At 33.2% G+C, this 20,383-nt stretch overlaps 1 protein-coding gene across 3 annotated transcripts in view; it reads right to left on the bottom strand.

Moving 5' to 3' along the window:
* FAM135A (family with sequence similarity 135, member A) overlaps positions 1-20,383 on the bottom strand; it is a 207,128-nt gene that overhangs the window by 72,253 nt on the left and 114,492 nt on the right. For 2 of the 3 annotated variants that reach the window (XM_006835748.1, XM_006835749.1), the window contains 4 exons: positions 16,927-17,100; positions 13,394-13,520; positions 12,592-12,745; positions 1,036-1,085 (listed from right to left, as the gene is read on the bottom strand). In XM_006835748.1, the coding sequence (XP_006835811.1) occupies positions 1,036-1,085; positions 12,592-12,745; positions 13,394-13,520; positions 16,927-17,100 (505 nt within the window). Of the gene's footprint in view, positions 1-1,035; positions 1,086-5,624; positions 5,703-12,591; positions 12,746-13,393; positions 13,521-16,926; positions 17,101-20,383 lie in introns of all 3 variants that reach the window. The other variant, XM_006835750.1, reaches the window with a different exon arrangement.

Genomic DNA, 20,383 nt, shown 5'->3' with positions numbered 1-20,383 from the left:
GATCCAAGAAGAATGAAATCCTTGACAACGTCAATCTTTTCACCGTTGATAAGAATGTTGTGTTCATTAGTCCAGTAGTGAGGATTTTTGTTTTCTTGACATTGAGATGTAATCCATACGGAAGGCTGTGCTCTTTGATCTTCATCAGTAAATGTTTTAAGTCCTCTTCACTTTCAGCAAGCAAGGTTGTATCCTCTGCATATCGTAGGTTGTTAATGAGTCTCCCTCCAATGCTGATGCTACATTTTTCTTCATATAACCCAGCTTCTGGGATTATTTGCTCAGCATACAGGCTGGTAGTTTAAAAAATAAACACTCAACTGAGGGCAACTAGGACACTAGATAAGATTACTAATATATGATGCATATTGTTGTTAGGTACCTTCAAGTCAGTTCCAACTCATAGTGACCTGTATAGGGTTTCTGAAGAGTGGCTGGTGGGATTGAACCTTCTGGTCCAGTGTTTATCCTACAGCACCGTATCATGCATATATACATATATAAATAAGTTTCTAAGGGAAAGGTAACTAACTTTTTAGATTCTCAAAGAGACCTTAGTCCTTATTTAAATTTACATGAAAAAATATCCAACTTCAAATATTTATTTTTGATTAATGATCAATGAATCTATTTTTTTCCATTAATGTAGTTCTTAGTTCCTGAACAACAAAAAAAAATCTCCATCAACATCAAGAAAATTCTCAATTTAATTAAAATGAACTGAAAAAATTGTGATATACATTGACATATTGAAATAAGGTAATTTTTCATTTTTAAATTAATTCTTTTATAAAAGTATGTAAATTTAAATGCTTAAAAATATCCTCAGAAACCCTGTTAATGAGCTAATAGAAAAAAAACTGTACATTTTTGATCAGCTAAATTGTCTTTCCTATTGCATTTATATAAACATTTAAAAGATTCATTTCATGTTAAAGTTGCAGTTTAAAAAGATAATTAGTTTAGATTTTCTCAGAAACCATGTGAATAAGAAACAAAAAGCACTTGATAATGTGAATTTAGAAATTCAGGTACCTTAACTTCTTCACATAGTTCAGTAAGTCGGCCTTCTACATCCATTTCCTCTGAAAGGAGTAAACAGTAATTAGAGGAAATATTTCAATATTAGGTATGAAATCATATACATGAATCAAATTTCTTTAAAAAGCCAGAAGACTGAGAAGTATCTGTACTATATTGACCAAATTAAATTTCAATGTGGCATATTTTCAAACACATTTATATTGATAATGTAACAACTAAGACTTAAAATCTGTTGTGATTATTTAAAGTCATGTGCTTCAGTTTTTGCAAAAGGCTAACAATGTCACAGAAATACTGATGACTACAAGCCTAAGTAAGAAGTTGTATGATTCTGCCACAGACAAAACACGTAATTAGATTTTACTGCATTTCACAGTTTGTAATTTCCAGTAAAAGTTTAATATTTTGCCTCATAGCAGGCTTATCCTGCCTTTTGCAAATGTTACTGCTAAGAAGTTCAAGCAAAATAAATTTTTATAACTCAAATATATTTTAAACCTATGTGGAATGTGGAATATTTAGTGAAAGTAAATATAAAATCTGTTTCAATAAAGTAAGTTTCTAACTTAGTTTAAAAGATTCAGTTTTCCTTAAGTCATTTTTAAGTTGAAGCAAATTTTTACTACACAATCTCTCTTGCCTTTTAAAAAAAATATAAGTTATTAACTGCCTATAAAGGACAAAGTCTAAAGATTCGTGATTTTTTTATAGGAAAGAATTCTATTAAGGTCTGAAATATCATCTTTAGATATATTTAATTTTTAAATAGAAATCAAACTAAAATGAGTTCCTTTGAAAGATTTACAGAAGTTTAGTTACAATAAAACAAAATCCCATAATCTTGTTGCTGAGAGACACTTTGTCATTCTCACACAAAAGCAAGAATATATTCTTTGATAGCTCTGAGTTCATCCATCAGCTCACTATCTCATAAGGTTAATGTTTACTGTATATTAAAAAAAATTATAAACATTTAAATTTGTTAAAATAAGTTGTTATGGTTATATGGCAAATAGTACAATCAAGTTATAATGTGACCAACAAATACTTTGCTGAGGAATAAAACTAATAGGACACATACATACTTTGTGGTTTCTAAAATATATAAATAACACTGTATTTGAACATACACCAAGAACTTGGTGGTGTTACATAGTTTGCTAATTTGGCCAATTAACTGACAACTAGAGAAATTCACTAAGGATTTGCAACTAATGTTATCATCAGATAAATCAGTGGTTTCTAATATTATGTTTCCCAAGAATAAAAAAAAAAAGTAGGCCCTGTATTAAAACCACAATTTCCAAATGCCAACATCTGCTTTTGCATTACTCATGCTATTTTCCCATGACAGATAAAAATCAATACAATTTGTCTTAGCAGGTTATATAACCAACCTCTGAATTAAAAAACCAAAAAAACCCAATTTTTAAAAGTTTTAAGCTTTGATACTTATTTTAATCTTTACATATAAGATACTAAGTGCACACACTGGTAAATTTAGACTTTGGCAAGTGGGAACAACTTCACTGTAAACAACATAGTGTAAGAGCAAAACTTAATTTCAAAATCTTAAATCAAAATAATTTTAAACTAGAAGCCTTAAATTCCATGCTTATTTTTTTCTTTTTAAAATGACATACACAGGCAGCCCCCAGATTACAAATGAGTTCAGTTCAAAAGACCATCTTAAGGCAAATTTGTATATAAGTCCAGTTAGGTAAGCTTTGCATCTAATGTGAGTTAGTCAAATGTTTATCTTGGTACATAGTGTACCTTTCAATTCATTGCTGTTGTTAAGTTCCATAGAGTTGGTTCTGATTCATAGCGAATTCAAAGCCTGTTTAGGCTTTCTGAGGAGCAGCTGGTGGGTTTTAACAGCCATCCTTGTGGTTTGCCATCCTAGGTTAACCCTATAGTGCTACAACAGGAATCTATGCATAAAAAACATTAAAGAAGCACTTCCAGATACACTAAGATATCTTTTACATAATACGGTAATAATAAGAATGTTTTGATACATATTGCAAAATAGCATCCATTAGTCATTATGAACCCATTGAATGTGCCTCGAATTTTGGTTGGTTCACAACTATGGGTTGCACATATAAGTCAGATATTCATAACCTGGTGATTGCCTGTATGTTCATTTATATAGTTTTATAAACATCTATAAATGTGATCATTATTTTATAAAAAAATTTTTGGGCCTTGGTTCCTCCTGCTAATCAAAAGTTAAAGTTGAGAACATACCCTTCACTATTTTTCAGATGTATACATCAATATATGGAGTCCTGGTGTGGCACTATGGGTTAATGCGCTTGACTGCAAAATCAGTTTGAACTGCAGGATTGGCAGTTCAAGCTCACCAGCTGTTCCTTGGAAACCCTGTACAGGGTTGCTATGGGTCAGGACTGGTCAACGGCACTAACCAACAATAACAACAACACACCAATTTATGGAAGTTTTCAAGTCATTTTTATTTTTTATTTTTTTTTGCAAAAATGGGATTGTATTTTATATATTTTTATGAATTTTTTGTTTTTCTCTTAACAGTACTCCATAGAGCTTTGGCACCTAGTTCTAGAACATTGTTTTAGATGGCTATGTCCAGGTGCATGCTGTAGATGCATCATAATTTATTTCATATTCCATTCTTTCCCCAAATGATGAGCATTTATCTTTGTTTTCAGAGTTTTCCCACTAAGAACAATGTCTGAACACACATTTTCACACAGAAGTAGAGTTACAGGGTCAAAGAGTCCATGAACTTAAAATTTGTTTTCTAAATCTATTCATCATGGACTTCTGGTGTGGCACTGTAGAATCAGCATTGAACTGTGAACCACAAGGTCGGCAGTTCAAATCCACCAGCTAGCTGCTCCTTGGAAACTCTATACAGGGTTGCTATGAGTCAGAACTGACTCTATGGCACTTAACAACAACAACATTCATCCATACACTCTTTCAACAGATATTTGTAACATAAGCTCAGAAAATGCTAGCATAATGCTAACTTTTAGAGTAAAAGATACCTCAATAAAAGTATTATTTAGCTAACTATATTATGTAGGCAGTCCCCAGGTTACAAATGTCTGGCTTACTGAAAATCCATAGTTATGAACCAACTCTCATAAAGCCTATTATATTAAAAAGATAAATATAATGGTTCATAACAACAGACACTACTTTGCAAATGTATATGAAAATATTATTACTACTGTATTATGTTAAAGATGTTTTAGTCTTTTTGGAAGTGTTTCTTTAATGTTTTTTATGCATAGACAAGCACAATATATATTATATAATAAGGCAAATTTTGACTGTTATTAGATACGAACCATACCTAAATATTCTGCCTTACATATTAATCTTAATTAAACACAGACAGGAATTCATTTGGTCTCCGGGACTACTTGTAGTTCAGTTCTGAATCAACCCTTTTCTGCTCAACTTGAAACGGACCGATATTTATGTATTTTACATGTAAAATACATTCTATAAAACCATTTAGAATGCATACACATCAATTGATAGGAATTGGCAATACAATAGTTTAAATTAGAAGTATATTTTAATTGCTAAAAAAGAACACTAAAGCATATCATATATACTAATAATTTGACACTGTAAATTCTTAAATTTTATACTTACTTAATACAAGAATATAAAAATATTTAAAAAGAATAACTACAAATACTTACAATGACTTTTAAGTTTTCTTTCTTTCTTCCATTATAAGAAAATAAGTTTTATCCATAATGATTTTAGTGAAAATGGACCTAACGTTAATATTTTTGAGTAGTGGTCATGCGAGAAATGTTGAAAAACATTTGAGCTCTTCAAGTTCTCTTTGCTCATACTTTTGAAAACTAAGAAACAAATGTTGTAATTTTATGCTATTTTTAAATTTCTCATTATAATTTGGGATGGTTGATTGGGATTATGGATTTGGGATCATTGAAAACAAAGTAAAAGCTTTCAGTATGCTTATCATAGACAGTTAATGAAATATTGCTTATATTAAAAAGCAAAAATCCAAAAAAAATGTAAATATAGCAATAAAATAATAAGATAAAAATTTTTTTTGTTAACATATGTAACATATCTGGAAAATAGAATTTTTTTCTCTCTACAATAGTAAAACTAAATGCAAATTACCAAAATAAAAACTCAAACACAGATAATGAGAATGTTTACCTTCTTTACTTTAAAAATGTATGAAACTAGTTTCAATTTTTTATCACTTATTTATTAGGCCTATACAAAGATAAATAACTTTGACCAAATTGAAGGAAATATTCAAGCAGCAAATTCTGGCACTTCACATGGTTTTCAAGTGTTCTTTAAAAGAATTCTAGAAAGTATATGGAAAAATCCAGAGACACTTCCATTGACTAGTTCCCAGTTTTAAATATAAACTTCAATATAAACTAATTTTAAAATTAGCCAAAGCTTACCTACAAATCAGATTTGTTCTAAAAGAAAATTCTAAAATGAATGGTGAAGCATATTATATTAATAAATATCTACTTAATTAAATGAAAGGGAGTATTGACTTAACCTACTTGTAAACATACCTAGACAGGTGTCTTTCTGGGTTCGTGGCTGTTTTCTTCTGAGAAGGCGTTCATATAGGACCTGCATGTTGGCCTTGGCTATTATAAGGATTGCACACAGCACTAGTTACTATACTCCTTTTTCAACATTATTTATTAGAATGTTCCAACTTGTTAGTAATAGACTTTATTATTGTATACCGGATAGTGCAGTTAGATTAGAACACTAAGCAGAATCTTTCAGTTAGTTAATTAGTTTACTAGAATTACAAATGATGTACATTCAAGTTTTGTTTGGTTTTCTACTTAAATGTATGTGGCACTCAACATTTAATAATCAAGTATTATTTTTATATTTTAACTTCTTAGACTCAGATTTTTAGAGTTGGCTATTATCCTAGAAGTCAGCTAGATCAACCCTTTATTTTTATAACTGCAGACACTGAGAATCAGAAATATTATGTGACTTGCCAAGTCTAGATTTCAGGACCTCTGACTCTCATTTTCTCTAAGTGCTCTTTGCACCAAGCCAATATTTAACTATATGTCATTAAAAAAAAATGTACATCATTTATTTAAAGAAAAAAAAAAAAAAAAAGGCAAAGTTAGAAAGAAGAATTCAAGGCATTATTTTAAGATAGGGAATAGAGTTTAGATAAAATTTTAAAGCATGTCAGGATTTAAGACTGAAATATATGCTTATTTGAAAATTCAAGCTAAGTGTTAAATAACAAAATAAAATAAAATAATATATTCTCTAATCAAGAACTACTTTGTATGTACTTATTAAAACTGGTGAGTACAGTGATCTTTAGTCAACAGTGTATCATGAAAATACACTTCAGCACTTATAATTTTATTTTGATAAGATAAAAAATAAATAACTATAATAGTCCAGAATGTGCAATACTTTTATTTTAAATAGTTAATAGCATTTTAGATGTTCTCTTAGAAGACATATTTAAAAGTAAACTAAATTTTACAATAAACAGAAGAGAAAATATAAATGTAAAGGTTTAAAACACAAAATATTATAATTTGTTTGGTAACTAAAATCATGAATCATTTATTATTAAAGATGAGTCTTGATTTAAAAATTCCTAAAAACTGCTAGAAATTATGTGTTACTGATTATGCTTTTTGTATGTACAACAAAATCAGTATTTTGCTACTTCATCCATGCATCCATTTATCCAGCACACAGATTTTTAGTAACTATCATATGTAACATACTAATAATTTCATTTGATAGCTATTTAATCATGTAAAATGAAGTCTGCATTTAGGTTAAAATTTTATTTTCTGATAAAAATATAATAAAATTATTCGAAGTAAAAGTTACATTAATTTAATCATAACTCCTAAAATTAAATTTTAAGGGATCTCTTAATTATGCTAACTTCTATATTACAATTCAAAGTTCAAAGCAATATAGGACAGAAAAGCCAACCTACTTGTTAACTGCCTAATGAACACATGAGTTATCAAGTTGAAGTTAGATTAATGAATAAGCAATAAAGTGCTGTAGTCCTGGTGTGCTGCTATAGTATAATCCCTGAATTGATAACTGCATGGTCAGCTTTTCAAACCCACCAGCTGCTCCTTGGAAACCAGGTAAGTCGCTAAGAGTTGGAACTGTCTAGATAGTACTTAACAGCAACAATAAAGTGCTAACATTAAGCTATTTGAAATAAAACTTTACCTTTGAAACATAAACTTATTTCTTATTTAATTACTAATTATGAATTTCATCAGTGAATTTACTTTCCCTAATTGGATATATTTTGGTCTAAGTTAAAATATACCTCATATATTTTATCATTAAAAAATATTACAGTTGGAAATGATATGCAGATGAACAGGCTCATCTTATATTATGTCACAAGAAGCTCCAGTTTGCTGGGTGACTCTGCCCTGCCAATCCCAATGCTGAAATGATAAGTTATTATTGTTGTTGTGAGAGGGAAAGGAAGAGGAGAGCTCCACGATCTTTAGTGACAGAGACTCTATACTTTCCTCAACACTGAGCACATTACCTGACACAGCAGGTGCTCATAAAAATTCCCAGAGCATTACACTGACAAATAATCTGACTTCTAGAGTTCTTTACCCTACACCCTTTTGTATGTCTTCACTTTTCTTCCTTATTCCTCCACTACATCTGATTTCTTTTGATCTTTCTACCTTAAGGAATGGAAATCACTTTCTGTTTATGGTCTCAAAGCTACTAAGTGATAGAAATGGCCTCAAACGTGTACACTAAAACACTTTAAAATAACACTACCCTTAATTTTCCTATAGCATCCTTTTCAAAACCACTGACAAATTTTCTTGTAGAAATACCACTACACATGCCTTTTACGTTTCACTCTACTATGTTTTATGATACTGCTTTTTCAGACAGATGATGCTGTCCTTCATTTATATTGTGGTTTAACAGCTTTGTGGTCTGGTCATTGAACTTAACTAAAATTTATAACATTATTCTACAAAATAGTTTTTGAGCACCAAAGAAACAAATTAGGGAAATTTTTGGAGGATAATTAATTGAAAATAAGAGATAGTCTATTTTAAAAATATATAATTTACATTTTGAGGTAGTAGTTTCCTACAGAATTTTCCTGAGAGACATAGAGGGGAGCTAAGTACATGAAACAGCAAACAAAAGAGTATTTCAGACCCTAACAATCAAAAAGCTATCCTTTCCACATTACCATGAAAGCATACCTGAGCAAAGAAGAATAAACAAATGTTCCTGTTGTGTACTTTGTATAAACTGGGATAATATAAGGATTCCAGCCAGTCAATTTAGTGAAACCTGTGCTTAGTCAAATATGACTTATGGAATGAATGAAATCTACTGGAATAGTTGCTGACCGGCAGCAGCAGAATATCCAGCATGATTCTATAAATAAATTTAAATGAAGAAAAAATTCTTACAATTTCTAATAATTTTTTGTATCTCCAAACATGCAACTATAAAATTATAAAGCCATCTAGTTAATCTCAAAGCTAACAACTACCTTCAATAACAATGACCAGAGATTTCATTGCTATTGTTAAAATACTGAGATTGTTGATGAACAAAGGAACAGACAAAGAAGACTGACTGACTTATGTAAATTTAAAAAGCTATTCCTAAGACTTCTGGGGAAAGATGGTAGAGCAGGCAGATGCACTGAGAAGACCCTCTGAAACACAGACATGGGAGATCCAGTGAAATAGATATAGATGGTGATCCTGGAACTCTGAGCTTCAGAGGGTAGGACAGAGAAGTGGACTGAGTACCCACTAAAAGACAAAGTGGAACAGGAACAGTGGGAGAAAAGAAAAGAAAAGACTATAGGGTAGCTTAGATGGTACAGCCATCGTGAGTCCTAGTGTAGTATTGTAGGACGAACCACAAGAGTAGAAGCCTACCACAATATCAATAGTTCCAACCCACCAGTCACTCCTTGGAAAACCTAGCCAGGGTTGCTATGAGTTGGAACAGACTTGATGGCACTAAACAACAACACTGACATGGTTGCTTGCAAGCACAAGATCTGGCTGGAGGTTGGCAGCAGGTGGTGGTGGTGGTTATGTGCTGTGGAGTCGATTCCAACTCATAATGACCCTGCACAGGGTTTGCGAGGCTGTAAATCTTTACAGGAGCAGAAAGTCTCATCTTTCTCCCACAGAACTTCTGGTAGTTTCGAACTGCTGACCTTGAGGTTAGCAACCCGACATGTAACCACTACGCTACCAGAGCTCCTTTCCCTTTGCGCCCATGCTCTTCTGCTAACCAGGGGATGGTCAGTCCCCACTCTGCACAGTCTCTGTTCTGTCTGGGGTCAGTCACTCAAATGGCAGCGTGCTCCTCTTTCTGGAGGCGTATGAACATGCCTGAACTATGTTACACAAAACCATGTAAACACAAAACCAAGTTCATACTACCAGTCTCTACCATATCCACTAGGAGAGAATGCACAAATATACAATAATTAATTAAATATAAATACAACACCACAATGTCTCTAAGAAAACAGAACATTTCAGATTACATGAAGAAACAAGACAGAGTGCCTCAAGCAAGTCACCAAAATACAGAGTCACAAATGTAACACCAGAAATGTTTTGGGGACTACTTGATAAGGCATTTAAAAAAAAGTGATTTAGACACTTTGAACTAATGGAGACAATGATCAAGAAAACTACAGATGAAATAAAGGAAAACAGAAAAAATTAGAAGAATTTTGGAAACAAATTGAAAAAATTAATGAATAAATAAAAACTATACAAAAATAGCAATTAGAAAGCCCAAAGATTAACACTAAATTGTCTGAAATACACAATACACTGAAAGAGTAAAGAAGGATAACTGAATCAAAGGAAAGCCGAATTAGTGAGCTTGAAGACAAATCTCTCAATACTCATCTGCTAGAGGAATAATCAGGAAAAAAAAACACAAAAACCCAAAATTCTAAGAAAGCCTAAGGTTTATGTGGAATATTATTCAAGAGGATGTCTTGGTGTGGTGCTGTATGATCATCACTGAACGGCTAACCATAAGACTGGGTAGCAATAAAGAATAACTTACATGTGATTGGAATTCTGTAACAGGGAGAGACAAAAAACAAAACAAAAACAAATGAACCAGAATATGATATAAGGCTTGTTGATAGAAACCTTCCCTAACATCATGAAAGACAAGAAGATAGCCTTTTCAAGAAATTTTACAAAGTCCAAACAGGATAGATTCCAAAAGAAAATCACCAAGATACAATATAATCAAAATTTTCAAAACCAAAGACAAAGTAAGAATCTTAAGAGCATCTCAAGGAAACCAAAAAGTTACCTATAAAGAACTAGTCAGACTATGTTCTGATTTCTCAGCAGAAACCATGCAGGTAAGAAGACAGTGGAATGACATATATAAACCTATGAAAGAAAAAACTGCCAAGCAAGAATTATATACCTAGCAAAACTGCACTTTAAATGTGACAGCAAAATTAGGTCATTCAAATAACCGGAAATAAAAAATAATTTGTAGAAATCAGACCAACCTTACAAAAAATTCTAAACGGAGTTCTCTGGACTGAGAACCAACAACAGCAGACAACAACCTGAAATTAAAATGCATGACAATATCACCCAGAACTCAACCAAAATATATTGTCGTTGTTAAGTGCCATCAAGTCATGTCCAACTCATAGTGACCCTGTATAGGGTTTCTGAGGAGTGACTGTTGAGTCTGAACCATCAATCATGCTATTCTAATCGACCTTATGGTTCAGTGCTTATACTACAGTGCCACACCAGGACTCAACCTAGATATGCTCTTGTTGTTAAATGCTGTAGAGTCGATTCCGACCCATAGTGACCTTGTATAGGGCTTCCAAGGAGAAGATGGTGACCTTGAACCGCTGACTTTGCAGTTCAAACGGCTTTGCAGTCTGGTGCATAAACCCACAGCACCACACTAGGACTCCCAACCTAGACATATAAGTATTCAAAGTAAAACAGACCTAACAAGACTGAAAATAGAGAACCAGAAAGGTTATAACAAAAAACATAATGTAAAAAGAGGGAATACTGTAGTTACAGAATTTCCTAATGAAGAGGAAATTGAAGAAATTTCAGGAAAACAAAATAAATAAATATAAACCTAACTTTAACCCTAAAAAATATACCAAGCCTTACTCTGAGCCCTAGTCCAACCCTTACTCCTAACAGTAACCCTAGTTCTAACCATAACCTAAACACTAAACAAAGTCCTAGGCCTAACCTACACTTAGTCATAGTTCCAATCCTAACCTTCACTCCTTACTCCTACCAACACCTCCGAAAGTTATTCATGATTTATCCAAGTACGGCTCTGTATGATAAGCAATGGACTGTAAACCACAGGGTCCACAGTTTGAGACCACCAGCCACTCCATGAGAGAAAGATGAGCCTTTCTGTGCCTGTGAAGATTTAGTCTTGGAAACACTATACAGGGACACTATGAATTGGAACTCACTCCACAGCACTCAGCAACAATAACATAATGATAAAAAATTTATTATAAACAGAGATGATCTGAACGTGCTTTTATGATAAGCTATTAAGCTAATATTTAAAAATAAAAGCCTACAAAACTATTATTAAAAGTTTGAATAAAAACCCATTTGAATAATTATAATAATTTATTTTCTGTGAAATGATGTAAGTAAAAGAATTTTGCAAACAAGTGGCATACAAAATCATGGCAATATACACTAAAACTGAAATTTGATGTTTTTGATTTAATTAACTATTAAAATGGCAAAACACTAGGCAATTAATGCTAGTATTCCCCAACGTGAAATAACAGGAATAGAGATTTAAGATCACTTGGCTCTGTAGGATAACACTATACTGCAAAACACAAAGTTGGCGGTTTGAGCCCACCAGCTACTCTGCGGGAGAGAAAGATAAGGCTTTCTGCTCCCACAAAGATGCACAGCTTTGGAAATCCTGTATAAGATTGATATGAATTTGAAATGACTTGATGGCACTGAATAACAACACCACCAAAGCCAAATGTATATATAAAATGTCCTAAATACCTACAATCTGAATACACTAGCTAAATAATTGGAGGTATGGATTTGATTTAACATCCCAGAATGCTATAGATAATTATTTGCTTTCTAGTATGCTTTCTCGACGGCACCTACAACAACAACAACAAGTATGCTTTCTGGTTATATTTTAAGAACAGTATATGGACAAACATGCTTTTTAAAAATCTATCAAGACTCATTTCAAATTTAACACTAAGAAGTTATTTTCAATATTACTTGATAAATTTTTCAAACTGAAGAAAATGAGTATCAAGGATTGAAAAAGATGGAATTGAGAGAGTAGAAGGAAAGCACATAAACATTAAAGTGTTAGTATAGAAAAACTATGCTGATAACTAGTATTATAAGAATGGAGAGGATGAATTAAATTATAGGATAGGTCTGGCTACTTTTAACATACCCAGTTCTAGTTTCTGACAAGAGGGAATCTCTTCTGTTACCGTAATGAAGTAGCTGTGCAATCCTTTGAAAGCTAGCAGCAAAGTGGCACAAAGTGTATAATGAAAATTATAAGCATGATGTAGGAAGGATTCTGCAATGATGAAACTGCATCCCTAAAAAAAAGAACAGATTTGGGGGAACAGAATGGTTAGTAACCAAAAATCTTAAAGGATTATACTTCAATATTAGGAAAATCCACCCCAATTTATTAGTTATTCTAAAATATAAGAGAATTTAGAAAAAATTTAGAGTTGTTCACCCAAAGAATTTAAACATATAAAATGCAACTCTAGTAATTTCAGTTACGGAAGACTCTTTAAAAAAAAAAAAAAGGATGTAAAATTATATTGTTTTGATAATTTGAGAATCAAATTATATTTGGACTGAGGGACACATACGCTACATATGCTTTTATAAGTCCCCTTTTCTTCCAGGACAGTAATGGCTGTAACTGTACTACCTCAGGTTGGGTCTCAACTATGGCAACTGATTATAACTGTTTTATTAAGGGAGCAAGGGATAACGGTAGCAAGTTATAAAGTCACTGGGCTGCCAATTGAGGTCTCTATCCATTAAATCTGGTGAAACTTTAAAGTATCAAGCTAGTTTTTTCAGTATCAACAACTAAAATCACCCAATTTGTTAAGATCATGTTCAAAGAACATCGGTATGTTGTTGGGTTCAAATAACTAATAAAAGGAGTATCACAGTAAGAAATAAAATAGTTGAAAAAAGAATTTATAAACATATTCAGGTCTTACATCTGGTGACAACTGTTTTGTGTAGTTAATACCAAAGACCACACTTTCAAGAGTAGGAATCAAAGAATCTTTGTTTTGTGCTGGTACATTTCTGTTTAACCAAGTAGTCTTCACAGAACGAGGAAAGCTGGAGGAATAAGTATTACATTATGATTATCATAATAGTCTACTTAAACTTAAGCTGAATATTTATTAACTAAATCTTACAGGATGAAAATAAAGAGCAAAGAGTATGTCATGTTATGAGTTCTAACATATTCTTAATAATTATTTTAATAATTTGATTATGAAGAGACACAGTGATTATTAAAAAATTAAGCTAGATGCTTGATATTACTTCTCTACGGTTGGGATTCAGGAAGTCTCAAAGGATACTAAAGAGAACACAGGATAGGATCCAAAGTGACTAAATGACAAATGGGTATTAAGCTTTAATTTGGAAGCACTGATCAGTCAGAGCTGGTTCCCAAGTTTTAAAAAGTTAAAAAAACCAAAACAGGCTACTTACAGAAATACAGAGCTCCCACTAACATGTAAAAAGAAAACTTACTCAATAGTTAGATGTCTCCATTTCTCAAAACTAGGATTATTTCCTTTTCTTAATTCTCTAAAAGACTATGTGTTCTATTAAGATAACCTTTATAAATGCTTCAAGGCACCATCTCAATCATATATGAACTACTTCTATTATTATTAGCAATCTATTACTGCTGCCCTGGAGTTGATCCTAACTCATGGCGACCCCGGCGACCCCATGTGTGCAGAGTAAAACTGCTCCAAAGGATTTTCCAGATTGTGACCTTTCAGAAGCAGATCACCAACTTAACTTTCAAGGCAGCACAGGGTAGTTTGGTAAGTACTCAAGTGCTTCATCATTTGCACTACCCAGAAACTCCTATAATATTACATTTAGTATTCTACAAATTTCATAGAATAAGAGAAATATTTCTGATTGAATGTTTAAAAATAAAACAATTATATTTGAGATAAAGCACTGGTAATTATAAGTATGCCAAAGCTTTTGGATTAACAATTTGGAAAAAAGGGAAAAGATAGAAAAGTAAATCATCTTTGCCATAAGCAGAGAGCAGCTTTCATTTGCAAAATCAATTTGCTTTGCTAAACAATATATCTATATTCCACCAGAGAAGGGATTCTCAAGTCATTGGTAAATTTCACTTGCTCTGATGTCTTTTTCAGAATTGAGTCATAAAAGTTGTCCTTAAAAAAAAAAAAAAAAAAAATCAAATAAGGAATAGATCAGATAAAAAAACAAGCAAAGAAGTCCTTATCCACTTTTTTTAAATGCCTGATTAATACCTATAGTTGGGTTGGTCACAGAAACTGTTTTAAGTGAAAATCAGCATGAGAAAAGGCAAAATTCAGAACTAACTTTTTTTTTTTCATTGTTTTTATAGGAGAGAAAAAAAAATCCACCTATAGTGAAAAGGGTCAATTAAGTTAAGTCTCTCCCCAGAGAATGCCATTTAGAGATCACTCTGTGAAGTGCATTCTCATGAATTCAGTAAACTTTCTGCTAATTAAAAAAATTAATTCACCTATAACAAAACTTCAAGAGCAACTTGTTGAAGCATAAACAGTGAGGAATATTACCCTTAACATGACCCCTTTACCAGCATCACCAGCAAAAAGCTTATTTTTACCTTTTCTTTGCTTCCAGTTTCCAACCTCTAATTTATAGGCAAAGAAAGGCAAGGAAAGACACTGCTTTCTTTCCCTGGCGAGTTCTAGCAGCAACAGAGGTGATAAAAGGGCTTAGGGCAGCTAAGTAAAGACCAGCAACCTCAGCTGTTGCAGGCACCTCATTTTTATCTCCAGTCACTAACCAGAGCCAACAGTTAATCCTCTTGGCTTCTGATTCTGAGCCAAAAATGTCTTCTGCTTGCAGTAAACGGTCTCTAGGAGATGAGCTGCCCCTTTCTCCTAATAGTCTGTGGCAAAAAATGCTGCATTGCAAGAGGAAACACACATTGAACTCACCAGGATTAGTGTGTAAATATCACTATTCTTTAATTAAGGTTTTACAAAGTAACATTAATAATCTGAGCTAACCTCTATGAATAGTGTGTACATTTCAGGAGTGACACAGTAAAGATCTATAAACACAGTCTTGGTGAGTTTTAAAATAGGAATGGTTCAAACAGTTTATAGGGATTCTTAATGAAATGACACAAAGCAGATTCAGAAAACTACAGGAATTTGTTTTATAAAGAAAGAAACTTTCAAGTATTAAAACTTAAGGTGCAATTCACATAAAAGTAATATGGCATATTTCTTTTTTGACAGTTACACTGATCTTACTAGGAGCTCTGGTAGTGTAAGTGGTTACGAATCGGGCTACAAACCGCAAGGTCAGCTGTTTGAAACTACCAGCTGCTCTGCAGGTGAAAGATGAAGCTTTCTACTCCTGTAAAGATTTATAGCCTCGGAAACCCTGTACAGGATTGCTATGAGTTGGAACCGACTCCACAGCACACAACAACAACAACTGATCTTACTAGGGCATAAAAAAGACAAAGCAAGCTGTCAGGAAAACAAATTTCTTCCTTACCCTGTGCTCTAACTTAAGGGTCAAGATGACCTTTATATTTGGGATCATGAGTAACAAAATGGAAGAGGTTTTTGATTACAGTTTTGAAAACAAAGGAAAGAGCTATGTCACAGGAGGTTCTTGTTACTTGTAGTCAATATGCTAAATTGTATCAGCATCTGTAAATACCGAGAATAATTCTATAAAATTTATATATATACTCAGATTTCTGATAAAACCAGCTTATCATATCCCTTATACATCATCCATAATACTAGCTGTATGAAATTGTAAAGCAGACAATTCAGAAGCCAAATCAAATATTTTTCACATAACTTACTGATTTTAAAAAGTGTTCATAACACAAAGATGATGATTTGTTATAAAAAGTTAAGAGAAAAATTGTATTCTTACATCAGTAAGACAATCCATTTCCTCATGGAAGTATATGGTAAAAAAATAATCACCCCAGTGCATTTATTATGATCCATAATACTATATTTTTAAATGAAATGGTACATAATATAGTTTAAAAATCATAAATCTGTAAAATTGGTTAATAACATAGAAAACAGTATCAGTATAGATTTCAGATGATGAAATTAATCTATTCAGCGAAGAGACCAAGGTAAAAAACATGAAAAGCAAATGCACTTTGCCAGACAATAAGTAATTACAACATAGTATTACATGAAAACACAGAAACTAACTAACTAAATAACTGCTGTGCAGTTATTTTCCAATGGCATTATTTTGGGATTGACAAAAGATTGCTCCATATTTCTATAATGAAAAATTACCAATCTAATGCTCCCATAATCTTAATTATTATTTTAATACAAAATAAAAGTATTATTAATAATTATAAAATTAGAGATTCCTTACTATTAGTGTGTATATGTATATTCATCAGTGTATATGTTTTCACTAATAAAATGAAAGACATTACATTAATAAGCACTAGAGTACTATTTAAATTTACCTTATTAGTGGTTGGTGTAGTGCAACCAGTGATGCATGGACTGTGACAGATACAACAGAAAGGTGGAAATAATCAAACATAACATTAACATGATGATGTAGGCCTCTATGGAGGCTAAAGTGCAGCTTCAATGTTCGGCTACTTATAAGTTGCATGGCGTTCAAGTCATCTGCCCTATAAAAAGCAATGCATTTGCATGTAAGATGCGATATTTTATAAAAGCCAATTATTTATCAAGTATTTTAAGCTGTCAAAAACATTTAGTTACTTAATCACTTTCTAAAAACTTGAATAAGTAGTCATTAAAGCATCAAATTTGTTTAGATGATACATGAAATCTAACAGTAAGAAAATAATCATTTACCAATCCGTATTATGTTTCCTTTTTCATGAATGCTCCTGTAACATGAGCCACTCAGAAATATTAAACTAAATTTTACACCACAGGGAATACTACTGATTACAAAGTGGCAGTATAAGATAACAAAAGGAACTATGGGTCGGAATCGACTCGACAGCACTTAACAACAACAATAACAGTCAAACCCTATTTTAACAAACCCCAAAAGATAATTCAACTTAATTTTACTGATTTTTTACCCAAAATTTTACCCAAAAGATAATTCAACTAAATTTTCTTATTAACTGCTGCTCTAAAACAAACCACTAGCAGAAAACTTGACTACAGATATTTGTTGTTGTTGCTGTTAAGGGCTGTGGTGTTCGTTCTAACTCATAGTGATCCTGTACAGGGTTTCCAAGGCATTTGAGCTAACAACCTGGTACATAAAACCGACTTGAAGTCAAGTGCACTATGCCACAGTGCCACACATTTGGTCTGTCATTAAATTTACATGGAGAAAAATACTGAAACAATGCCATAAATAATACATGAAAAAATTCTTACTTCTCAATGATAATGAAGAGAACATCTAGACTTTCCAGTAATGTGACTATTAGTCACTTAACACTATATGCTATCTGAATTTATGTATAATACCCCCCACCCTAAAATAAAACCTCTAAAACTGGACTCCTGTTGTGGCGCTGTAGGATCAGTACAGGATTGCGAAACACAAGGCTGGAAGTTCAAACTCACCAGATGCTCCTCAGAAACTCTATATAGGTCATTATGAGTCAGAATCGACTTGATGACACTTAACAACAACAGCAACATATCTAAAACTGGAGCCCTGGTATGATGCTGTAGAATAAGCACTGGACCACTAACCACAGAGTCAAGAGTTCAAGACCACCAGCTGCTCCTTGGAAACCCTATATAGGGTCATTTTAATAAGGAACTGACTCAATGGTATTTAGCTACAATAACATATCTAAAACTTCATTTGAAAAGAAAAACAAAGACAAAAACCTCCAACAGTAAACTTGTTATATAAATCGCTGATTCTTATTTTAAATAAATAAAAGCATAATATGTCCCTAAATTATAGGTCTATTTTCAGGTGTGTGGGAAAGTTCAGTGTTGTTGTTGTTGTTAGGTGCCATCGATTTGGCACTGACTCATATCGACCTTATGCACAGCAGAACAAAACACTCCCTGATCCTGGGCCAACCTCACTATCGTTGCCACACTAGAGCCCACTGATACTGCCACTTTGCCAATCCATCTCGCTGAGGGGGTCTTCCTCTTATTCTCTGACCCTCCACCCTACCAAACATGATATCTTTCTTCAGCGACTGGTCCCTCCTGACAATATGTCTGAAGTATGAGAGACAAAGTTTGGCCATCCTGGCCTCCAAGGAGCATTCTGGCTGCACGTCTTCCAACACAGATCTGTTGGTTCTTTGGGCAGCCCATGGCACTTTCAATATTCTCCAACACCATAACTAAAAACCATCAATTCTTCTACGATCTTCCCTATTCACTGTTCAGCTTTCACATGCATATGAGGTTATTGAAAATACCATGGCTTGGATCAGGCGCACCTTAGTCTTTCAAGCTGACATCTCTGCTTTTCAATGCTTTAAAAAGGTCTTGTGCAGCAGATTTGCCTAATGCAATATGTTCTCTTTGATATCTTGACTGCTGCTTGAGTGATGATAGTTGATCCAAAAAGAATGAAGTGCTTGACAACTTCAATCTTTTCTCCATTGATAAGAATGTTGTTTATTGGTCCAGTGGTGAGGATTTTTGTTTTCTTTATATTAAGACGCAATCCATACCGAAGGCTGTGCTCTTTTGATTTTCACCAGTAGCTAGTTTAAGTCTTCTTCACTTTCAGCATGCAAGGTTATATCATCTGCGTATCTCAGGTTGTTAATGAGTCTTCCTCCAATCCTGATGCCACATTTTTCTTGATATTACCCAACTTCTCGGATTATTTGCTCAGCATACAGGTTGAATAAGTATGGTGAAAGAATACAACCTTTTCGCATACCTTTCTTAATTTTAAATCATTCAGTGTTCCCATGTTCTGTTTGAACAACTGCCTTTTGGACCATGTACATATTCCTCATGAGCACAAGAGTTCAGGAATACTCATATTTCGCAATGTTGTCCACAGTTTGTCATTATCCACGCAATCGAAAGCCTTTGCGTAGTCAATAAAGCACAGGTAAACATCTTTCTGATATTCTCTGCTTTCAGCCAAGATCCATCGGACATCAGCAGTGATATCCCTCATTCCACAGTCTCTTCTGAATCCAGCTTGAACCTCTGGAAGTTCTCTGTCAATGTATGACTGTAGCCGTTTCTATATTACCTTTAGTAAAACTTTATTCGCATGGGATATCAAAGATATTATCCGATGATTTCCACATTCCATTGGTTCACCTCTCTTTGGAATGGGCACTAATATGGATCTCTTCCAATCAGTCAGCCAGATAGTTGTCTTCCAAATTTCTTGGCAAAGATGAGTAAGTGCCTCCTGTGCCACCTCACTTTTTTGAAAGATTTCAATTTTTATTCCATCAATTCCTGGTGCCTTGTTCTTTGCCAATTCCTTCAATATACTTTGGACTTCTTCCTTCAGTATCACTGGATCTTGATCATACGCTACCTCTTGAAATGGCTGAACATCAACTATTTCCTTTTGGTACAGTGACTCTGTGTATTCCTCCTTCCATCTTCTTTTGATGCTTTCTGCATCATTCAATAATTTGCCCAGAGATCCTTCAATAACGAAAGTCGAGGCTTGAATTTTTTCTGCAGTTCCTTCAGCTTGAAAAATGCTAAGCGTGTTCTTCCTTTTTGGTTTTCTGACTCCAGATCTTTGCACATTTTGTTCTAAGATTTGTCTTTAGCTTCTTGAGCAGATATTTGAAATTTTCTGTTCAGCTCTTGTATCTCCTCATTTCTTCCATTTGCTTTAGCATCTCTAAACTGGAGAGCAAGTGTCAGTGTCTCTTCTGACATCCATTTTGATCTTTTCCTTCTCTCTTGTTTTCTTAACGACTTTTTGCTTTCTACCTGTATGATGTTCTTGATGTCATCCCA

The sequence above is a fragment of the Chrysochloris asiatica genome, unplaced genomic scaffold (genome assembly GCF_000296735.1).
Source record: "Chrysochloris asiatica unplaced genomic scaffold, ChrAsi1.0 scaffold00019, whole genome shotgun sequence".
NCBI lineage: Eukaryota > Metazoa > Chordata > Mammalia > Afrosoricida > Chrysochloridae > Chrysochloris > Chrysochloris asiatica.
This window is presented reverse-complemented; position numbering and strand designations above follow the sequence as displayed.